Source organism: Gavialis gangeticus, unplaced genomic scaffold (assembly GCF_001723915.1).
Source record: "Gavialis gangeticus isolate Ggan-Ray unplaced genomic scaffold, GavGan_comp1, whole genome shotgun sequence".
NCBI classification, from domain to species: domain Eukaryota; kingdom Metazoa; phylum Chordata; order Crocodylia; family Gavialidae; genus Gavialis; species Gavialis gangeticus.
Window position 1 is genome coordinate 8,799,095 of NW_017729009.1, and position 9,145 is coordinate 8,808,239.

Sequence of the window (9,145 nt, forward strand, 5' to 3'; positions counted from 1 at the left end):
CCCGGCTGACGCTGACGCTCGCCCCGGTGTGGTGCAGGAGGCGGCGGGGCCGGTCCTGGGGCGGCGCGGGCGCGGCGGGGACTTCAACGCCGACTTCGTGTTCGCGGAGAAGGAGACTGCGGGCGGCGGCGGGGCCTGGGCCGAGGCGCTGCGGCAGCTCAAGGGGAAGGTGAGCGGGGGCGGGGCCGGTCCCTTCCTTCCCGCAGCGAGGACTCCGCGTCCCGGGGCTGGAGGGAGGTTTCTTTCTTCGGGGGCCAGTTTAGCCCAGGGGCCTTGGTCGCTTTGATGTAAATTCCCTTTTGGACCCAGCGTGAGGCTGCTGCCTTCTTTCTGGGGCGCCCCACGACCCCGAGGCCAGGCCGTGCAGGGGCTCCGCGGCTTTCCCTGATTCTTTGCCTTTCTCTGCCCAGCGAGCAGCCACGACGCTGGATGAGAAGATTGAAAAAGTGAGAAAGAAAAGGAAAGCCCAGGTCAGTGGTGCTCAGCAACTGGGAAGAAAACCACCTTTCTGGTGCTTCTCACTGTGAGAGAGGCATAGGGCAGGGGCAGAGGACAGGACTCTGCTTTTCATACTGTTCCTGTTCCCAGAGAGGTTTACCTTTGAAACAGGTGCTTGGAGGGTGGCTGGAGTCATCTTTACACTTTTCAGGTCGCAGATTCCCTGTCTCTGTTTAGGAAAGAGACGCAAAACGAGCAAAGACAAAGGAGGAGGACACAGGCGCGGAAAAGGAAGATGAAAATAAAGAACGAGAGAACGAAGAAAGCAGGGAGGAGGAGGAGGATGTGGAGTCCCAGTATTCCTCAGCTGACGAGAGCATCTTCACACAAGCAGGTATTAGGAGGGCACGAGGATTTGTTGGGGAGCCATAGTCGGTGCCTCCTCTCTCAGCGAGCCCCCAACACTTTCTTGTGATCTGTGCCCCTGTCGGGGGGAAAGGACCTTGCTTGATATTCCACTTCCAGCCTGCCTTGGCGCCCCCCTCCCGGGATATGCCCTTGGTTCCTGCTTGGCTGGAGCTGTTCTCAGTCGATACTTGATGCTCAGCACTTTCCCTTTTCTACAGATACCCTCAAGGTGAAAGAGCGGAAGAGAAAGGGGAAAGGAGAAGCAGTGGTGAGTATCAGGGTGAGAGGGAAAGAATGACACTGTTTTTTCGTCCAGCACCTTTCCTCCCAAGGAATCCAACCTTGTCACCAGCGAGAGCAGGTAGGCAGGCGCAGCGTGTGCTGCATCTTGTTTCGAGTCTTCCTCTCGGTTTTTGGTTCTGCAGGAAAGAGAGAGATTTTTTGAAGATGCATCTCACTATGATGACAGCTTGTCATTCCAAGACATGAACCTCTCTCGCCCTCTGCTAAAGGTATTGCCCTGTTTCAGCCTCTGCACAAGGTTGTAGAGAACATGGAAAATTTCACAGCTGCTCCTGCTAGGAGAGACGGGCTGTGTGGGAACCCCCAGTTGCAGTCTCTCCCTGCCAGGCAGGGGCTGTAGGGGATGACGTGCGAGTACCAGCCCTCACAGAGACACTGTCTCCTGCATCCTATCTTGAGCTGCACGTGAGACTTCCCGTTCCTTGGTCAGATGCCTAGCTTTTCTCTCTCCTTGGCAGGCAATCACAGCACTTGGCTTCAGGCAGCCAACCCCAGTCCAGAAAGCCTGTATCCCAGTAGGCCTGTTGGGGAAGGATATTTGCGCCTGTGCTGCCACAGGGACAGGTAGGGGCCTGGAAGGGAGGGAAGGAGGCTGCTCTGGGTAGTAGTTAGATCCTTGGGGTTGGCTGATTGCTGGTGCTCTCTGTTTTGCAGGTAAAACAGCTGCCTTCATTTTGCCTGTGCTGGAGCGCTTGATCTATAAGCCTCGTCAGGCTCCTGTGACCCGGGTGCTGGTTCTGGTGCCAACCCGGGAGCTGGGTATTCAGGTGCACTCTGTCACCAAAGAGCTGGCACAGTTCAGCAGCATCACAACCTGCCTTGCTGTAGGTGAGTATTATCCCTGGGGCTGGGAGTTTTAGCTTTCAGGGGCTACACTTAGCGTTACCACTAGTGGGTGAGAGGAGCATCTTGGGAATCCTGCAATTAAAGCTGCTTGGGCTGCGGGGCTCTTCTGGGGCTTCAGGCTAGAGCCGCATCTGCTGGGCAGGAAGGGGAGGAGGTCCCTCCTGGGGATTTCCAAGTTTCCCACTGAGAGGCATCCTTCGCCTGGTGGAGGCGGGTTTGGAGCTTCTGTCCTTGCCGTACTGCACAGCTCATGGCCCATGGCGGGGGGTTTCACCTCACAGGCGGCTTGGATGTAAAGACTCAGGAGGCAGCGCTGCGGTCTGGGCCAGACGTTCTCATTGCCACACCCGGGCGTCTGATCGATCATCTCCACAACTGTCCGTCCTTCCATCTGAGCAGCATCGAGGTGCTCATCTTGGATGAGGCTGACAGGTAAGCTGGGCAGGGGCGGTGCAGGCCTGGCTCTGCCACATCCATCCCTAGCAAGTGCATTGTGCCCAAGCAACAGGGCTTCCAGCCTCACAGGGGAGCAGTGTGCATCTGGTCCTGATGGGGAGACCAGCGTTGCTCCAGCTGCCGCACGGCACTGCTTCTTTCCTCTCCAGGATGCTGGATGAGTACTTCGAGGAGCAGATGAAGGAAATAATCCGCCTCTGCTCCCACCACCGGCAGACTATGCTCTTCTCCGCTACCATGACAGACGAGGTAAGAAAAGGCCCTTGGGTGGGCTGCCAGGTGGCCTGAGCAGCCCAGGCCAGAAGCTGTGGTGAGCAGTCGGCTCCTTCTTCCTGACTGTAGTGATACGTCTCCACTCTGCTTTGGCAGGTGAAGGATTTAGCTTCTGTGTCCCTGAAGAATCCCGTCCGGATCTTTGTGAACAGCAACACGGAAGTGGCCCCCTTCCTGCGGCAGGAATTCATCCGCATCCGACCCAACCGAGAAGGGGACCGCGAAGCCATTGTGTCAGGTGGGTGAGCCCTTGTGGGTGGTGGGCAAGTTGAAGTCCGTGGTTTGTGAAGGGCAGAGCTGACTGGCCTCTGTCTTCCAGCTTTGCTGACGCGAACCTTCCCCGACCACGTGATGCTTTTCACCCAGACCAAGAAGCAGGCTCATCGGCTGCACATCCTGCTGGGGCTGATGGGCTTGCAGGTTGGGGAGCTGCATGGCAACTTGTCTCAGACACAGCGTCTGGAGGCCCTAAGGTAGGGTGTTATGGGCAGCTGGAAGGAGGAGGGGTGGTGGGCAGGAGGCAGCTGTGTGACAGCCTGTGCTCTGCCTGTGTTAAGGCGCTTTAAGGATGAGCAGATCGACGTCCTGGTGGCCACAGATGTTGCAGCACGAGGACTGGACATTGAGGGTGTCAAAACAGTGAGTGCTTGCAAGGCTCTGTTTCTCCAGAGTCGCAGAAGCCTGCCCCGGCTAACCCATCTCTCCTATCCAGGTGATTAACTTCACCATGCCCAACACTGTAAAGCACTACGTGCACCGTGTGGGGAGGACAGCGCGGGCAGGCCGGGCCGGGCGCTCGGTCTCGCTGGTGGGCGAGGAGGAACGCAAGATGCTAAAGGAGATCGTGAAGACGGCCAAGACGCCAGTGAAGGCCAGAATCCTCCCCCAGGGTTGGTGCCTTGCCAAGGTGGAAGGAGTGAACAGGGAGCTCAGGGTACAAACAGACTAGACAGAGGGTGGGGGGCAGTGGTGAATAGCAGGCATGAGCCATGTCTCCGGCTGGCTTTTGCTAGAGGGTACAGGCAGGAAGACCTGGTGGGTGGCAGGTTACAAACACACTAGACACGGAGCAAGGGTGTGAGGTGGTGAATGCAGGTGGGGGTCACTTGAGCTGCATCTCAGGCTGGCTCTTGCTGGGTGGTTCCAGATGTGATCCTGAAGTTCCGGGAAAAGATCGAGACCCTGGAGAAGGATGTGTATGCGGTGCTGCGCCTGGAGCGTGAGGAGCGTGAGATGCAGCAGTCGGAGGCTCAAGTAAGCACGCAGGGATCTGCTGGGGGTTGGGGCACTCAGGAAAGTAGAGTTCAATTCCAGTCCCCTGGCCCAACTGCTCCATGGAGCTGGGAAGGCCGTGACCTCCTGTGGGCTTGGTGCGGCCTTGGCAGTCATCTGGTGGTGTGACCTGGGTCCTGGCTTCACATAGTGCAGCCCCCAGGCGCTGTACTGGAATGAGGAGAATAGCTGTGATTGAGCTCACTCCTACTTGGGCACATCCCACAGATTAACAAGGCTAAGCAGCAACTGGAGAAGGGAAACCAGGAGAAGGTAGACAAGGAGCCTGAGCGGAGCTGGTTTCAAACTCGAGAGGAGAGGAAGAAAGAGAAACGTGAGTCAGGAACTGAGGGTGCTTAGGCTTGGGGCCTGTTCCTGCTGCATATTTGTTCTGGACTTCCACGTATTTTTTTCACTCTGTGTCTGTCCGTCTTCAGTGGCTAAAGCCCTTCAGGAGTTTGACCTGGCGCTGAGAGGCAAGAAGAAAAGGAAGAAGTTTATGCAGGACACACAAAAGAAAGGCCAGATGACGGTGAGCAGATGGGCGGAGAGGCAGGGGGCCGAGTTGGGGTGGCTTGGTGTGCGTCCTGTCCCCGCATGAGAGTCGAAGACTGTCCCCTGGCATGTGTGTCTCTTGCAGCCAGAGGAGAGGTCGCAGTTTGAAATCCTGAAGTCACAGATGTACGCAGAGCGAGTGGCAAAGAGGGCCCGCCGAGGGAAGCGAGCCCGAGCCCTGCCAGAGGAACAGCCCTCAGCAGCAGCAGGTGGGGAGAGAGCTGCTACTTCTCTGCAGGGACAGATCAGGAGCTATCCCTTTTGCTGGGCCCTTATTATGGCTCCACATGGGGTGTGCACACTGGCTCTGGACAGCAGGACTCCTTGTGCTCATGAGCATAGGCTAAGGCCATGCCGGTTGTTTGGTTGGGTGCAGTGTAACTGGCCCCACTCAGTCTGCAGTGCCATGCAGACTGGTGCAGTGGGGGCTTGTATTTGGGGGGAAGAGCCCTTCCCTGGGCCTAGAGCTTGTGTCTTGGTGGCTATGCAAGTCACACCCTGGGCCTGGTGACTGGCCAGCATTGTGCCCTTCTGTGCCACCTGGCTGACTTCTTTTCTTCCTGTCGCTGTTTCTCAGGCCCCAAACAGAAGAAGTCATCTGTATTTGATGAGGAGCTCACCAACACAAGCAGGAAGGCCCTGAAGCAGTATCGTGCTGGGTAACGCCTCTCTACTGCTCTAGGGCATGCACAGCCTTAGAGGCAGGGGACACCATTCCTGAGGGAGCCCTCCCCTGCTCTTCCTTCTCTGAAGGGCACCAGGGAGCTCTGGGGGTTGCTCGACCTCCCCATGGTACCTCATGGGGGGGGACAGTGAGCACCTCTGCTCAGCAGGCCCCTGCTACATCTGTAAAGCCCTTCCAGGAATGAGGGGGTGGGTGGGAGGGAAACCCCACCTTTGCCGGGGAGTGGGGCAGTAGCAGAGGGTGAGGAAGGGGCATGATGTGCTGTTCCACTACTGAGGCGGCAAGGCTCCTGAGCCCTAGGGAAACACTGGCTGCTTATGGCAGGGGAAATGTGCACCCTGTGGGTGGTGACTGAGCTGTGCCATGGGGCTGCGCATTGCCTTATGGTGCTCTCCCTGCAGGCCCTCATTTGAAGAGCGGAAGCGGCTGGGTCTTGCCCATCACAGAAAAGGAGGAAACTTCAAATCCAAGTCCAGGTGAGGGCACCATTGCTTGTGTTCTCAAGGCTTCCTGTCCCATGTTGTCATCTTCCTTCCCCTATCAGCCTGTTTAAAAGGCCACAGCGGAGAAGCATCCTTTGTGTTCAGGCTGGCACAGAGCCAGCCCTGCTGCTCTGGAGTGAGGCCCCCCACTGAGGAGCAGCTGCAGACAATACCTTCAGTAGCATGCTGCTCCTCAGCAGGTGTTTGGTGCTTGCACCCATGGGGGCAAGGGCTGTGACTTCAGCATTGGTCTTTCTGCAGGTACAAGAGGAAGTGACAGATGTTTTGTTGAGAGCATTACCTGGGATGTGCTGCCACAGGAGACAGTGGACCTCGGCAGCAAGGATCCTGCTTCCCTTTGTGATGGCAGAAGTCACACAGCCTCTCTTCTGGGCTGAACTTCCAGTGTCTGATTCCAAGATGTGCTGTAACTGTAGGAGCACCTGATGAAGAGCCCCAGGGGAAAACTGTATCTGCTGTAGCTATACAGTAAAGGGTCAACCTCTCTATGCTGGTGATAGTCCGCTGTGCTTGCCTATAGCAGCTGCTAGTGTTTGAGAGTGGGCGTAAAGCAAAACGGTTCAAGATGCCCCTGGCTTAGCTGCAGTAATCCTGTTGTCCTGCAGGTTCTGTAGCAGCTCCACAAACAGGGAAATCCCTACCTCTGGTTTCCATCCATCAGCCTCTGCTCAGCAGGGGTGGCTGCATCTACAGTGTAAAAAAGGTCTTACAGGGGAGCCATGACTGGCCTTGTAGTGTTACTGCAGCAGAGGAGAGTGCCTGCTGCTCAAGGGACTTTCTTATACAGAGAAGGAAGAGGCTCACTGCCCTCCTGCTTGGAAGTAGGTTATAGGTCCTGGGCTATTGCAGACAAGTGAGCTTGCAACCTGATGCATGTGTGTGGAGGAAAGGTAGGGGTTGAAAAGGGAGTGAGGTCAAGGGCCATGTGTTTTGCCCAGCCTGCTCATCTTGCAGTGTGGTGATTGAAGGGTGCAGGGTGGAGTGGGAGCCTCCCCATTCATGCTGCCTCCTTAGCTGCTTGGCAGGGCACAGAGTTCCCCTGTCACTTGTCCTGCTAGGCAGCTCCTGCTTTTGCTTCACACAACTTGATCTGACTCCTGTTCCCACTGTTCAAACTGTCATTCTAGTTGCAGATGGTTCAGGTCTCTCAACCACCCTGTACAACAGGCTGCAGAATGCCTGCTCAGCTCCTATCCACTCTGCATTCCCTCACTAGAGAGCACCCCACTGCAAGGGAGACACACAGCCCAGCCATTAGAAAGTTTTCTACTTTATTAAAAAGGGACAAATCTTACAGTCACTAAATAGAAAATATACACGGTGAAATGCAGCTACAGTTGGATAGGAGCAGCCAGCGAGCAGTCCTGTTCACTTAATGCCAGCAGAGCACATGTTAGGGTCTGGGTGGGCGCATGCCAGGAGGAGGGGGACCTGGAAGTGGGGAAAAGAGCCTGGTTTAGATGTCTACTCATAACACAGCTGAGGCACACTAGCAGCCACCAGGCTAGTCCCCATTACAGGGGCTCTCCTATAATACTTCCTCCAGGAGGCCTAGACTCCTTGTGGCAAGCCTGAGAGCAGCCTCCTGAGTGCCTGAGCAGGAGAACACAGTTCTGGTCTGCTGCACTTGGCTGAAACGGTGCATTTGCCTAGAGCCATGCTGCTTCAGCACACAGTCAAAATATGCTCCCCACCTTCCAGAGCCAAAATGAGACCCCTCCACTCACCTCTCATCCCAGAGGGAGGCGGAAGATGACCCCTCCACTCACCTCTCATCCCAGGGGGAGGCGGTCTCATTCCTGGGGGAGGCATCCCCATTGGTGCCCCTCGGCCAGGTGGCATTCCCATTGGTGGACCCATGGGCGGTCTCATGCCAGGAGGTGGCCCCATCATTCCTGCAAGGAGAAAAAGGGTCAGTCCCAGGCCTTGAGTAGGGCTAGCCTTCAGGGACAAGCACAGAATCGCGGGCCAATCCTACCCAGCCACCCAACACATTTTTTGCTTGTTGGTTGCTACTTTCCTAGATGAGATGTGTAGACCCAGCTGGACTTCAGAGTAATCCTGCTTAATACCAACTCATCATTTGGTTCAGATGAGGTTGAAATTCATCACCAGTCCAGCCAAGTACCACGGGTCCTGTATTGCCCCAGATTTTAAGCAGAGTAGTTCCTTACCTGGAGGAGGTGCTCCTCTGCTCATGGGTGGTGGAGGCCCCCCGCGGCCTGGTGTGTACTGCGTTGGGGCTCCTGCTATGCTAGCAGTGGCCGCGGCAGCAGCTGCAGCTACTGTTCCGCGGCCCTGGGGCGTCATCACCTGTAATCGAAAGGAAAGAGTTCACAGAAATGCTCTGCAGGGCGCTGCCCTGACTGCCAGCAGGGTACAAGATGAACTTCACCTCTGCTCATTGCTTGGATGCATTGCCCCTGCCTCCCACCTGCATACAGGCCCATGTTACAAAACGGGGTCATGAGTCCCTACACGACAGGCAGTTGTGGGGGGTAGAGAGTGAAAGTAAATTAGTTTTGTGCTGAAGGCTGACCCTCCTTCAGCCCATCCCTTCAGTGTGTACTCTGCATGTGTGGGGGAGTCTGGGATGAAGCTCAGCTGCCCGAGAGCTTAGCTAACAGCTATTGCAAACCACAGCAGCCTGGTGCCAACTGATCCTCACGGCACGTCACAGCTAAGGACTGGGCATCTGGGCAGGAAGTGGAGTCCCTTTCCAGGAAACCCCAGCATCTCACCTGTTGGGATGGTCCTCCCACTCCCCGAACTGGGCCGGCCAGCCCTGCTGGAGCCTGGGGCATGGGGGCCCCGGCTGGCACTCCTCGCCCAGCTGCCCTCCCCACGCCAGGTCCTCCTGCAGCTCCGGCCAGGGGCACGCGGGCAATGCCGGTCTGAAAAACCAGGAAGAACAATCAATGTGGTGAGCAGCTCGCGGCGGGGTGCTCAGCAGCCCATTAGCCTTCTGGGACCAGAGAGGGGAGACCGCACAGCCTGAAGGGAGCGGGCTCACGGCCAGGACATGGTCCTTGGCTCCTCACATCTTTCGGGGGCGGCCCCTCCACCGTCATGGACACCAGGTTCTCTCCCCGCAGCAGCACCAGCCCCAGGACGCGCTTCTCCTCTCGCTCCGGCTGCTTCGAGTTCTTGGGCCTGGAGTGGGGGGGAAGAGGCGGGGCGGCGTGAGGCCCCGAGCAACCCCCCACCCCCAGGGCAGCGCCGCCCCCTCCCGGGCAGCCCCCCTCACTTGATTTTGCGGAACTCGTCGCAGTCGCACAGGATGAGGTTCATGTGCTTGTCGAAGGCCTTGAAGGTGCCGATGAAGACGCGACCGTCCTGCAGGATGCAGCGCATGCGGTAATCGATGTGCTGCAGCATCTTGCTGCTCTTCCCCACCGTCTGCGGG

The 9,145-nt window shown here is 57.1% G+C and overlaps 2 protein-coding genes across 2 annotated transcripts; one reads left to right on the plus strand and one right to left on the minus strand.

Moving 5' to 3' along the window:
• Window positions 1-4: 4 nt before the first annotated feature.
• DDX27 (DEAD-box helicase 27) lies at window positions 5-6,232 on the plus strand (the record flags this gene model as incomplete). The annotated part of the gene is made up of 20 exons (XM_019509735.1): window positions 5-169; window positions 411-470; window positions 676-832; window positions 1,065-1,114; window positions 1,272-1,358; window positions 1,608-1,713; window positions 1,804-1,977; window positions 2,277-2,427; window positions 2,601-2,700; window positions 2,821-2,962; window positions 3,044-3,197; window positions 3,282-3,363; window positions 3,437-3,614; window positions 3,872-3,978; window positions 4,225-4,330; window positions 4,434-4,528; window positions 4,637-4,760; window positions 5,129-5,210; window positions 5,638-5,712; window positions 5,980-6,232. Coding segments are annotated over 20 exons (2,211 nt in total), but the record flags the coding sequence as incomplete, so codon positions are not given.
• Window positions 6,233-6,993: 761 nt separating this feature from the next.
• Window positions 6,994-9,139, minus strand: SNRPB (small nuclear ribonucleoprotein polypeptides B and B1). The gene is made up of 6 exons (XM_019509905.1): window positions 8,987-9,139; window positions 8,781-8,892; window positions 8,481-8,633; window positions 7,914-8,052; window positions 7,509-7,634; window positions 6,994-7,170 (listed from the first exon to the last, which is right to left on the minus strand). Exons 1-6 carry the CDS (start codon window positions 9,115-9,117, stop codon window positions 7,133-7,135), a joined length of 699 nt encoding a protein of 232 aa, XP_019365450.1. The 5' UTR covers window positions 9,118-9,139; the 3' UTR covers window positions 6,994-7,132.
• Window positions 9,140-9,145: the final 6 nt, after the last annotated feature.

Coding starts and splice junctions, on each gene's coding strand:
- SNRPB (XM_019509905.1), bottom strand. CDS start 9,117: ATGCTGCAGCACATCGATTACCGCATGCGCTGCATCCTGCAGGACGGT. Junction 8,053..8,480: donor TGGGAGGACCATCCCAACAG/GTGAGATGCTGG, acceptor TTTCGATTACAG/GTGATGACGCCCCAGGGCCG. Junction 7,635..7,913: donor CAGAGGAGCACCTCCTCCAG/GTAAGGAACTAC, acceptor TTCTCCTTGCAG/GAATGATGGGGCCACCTCCT.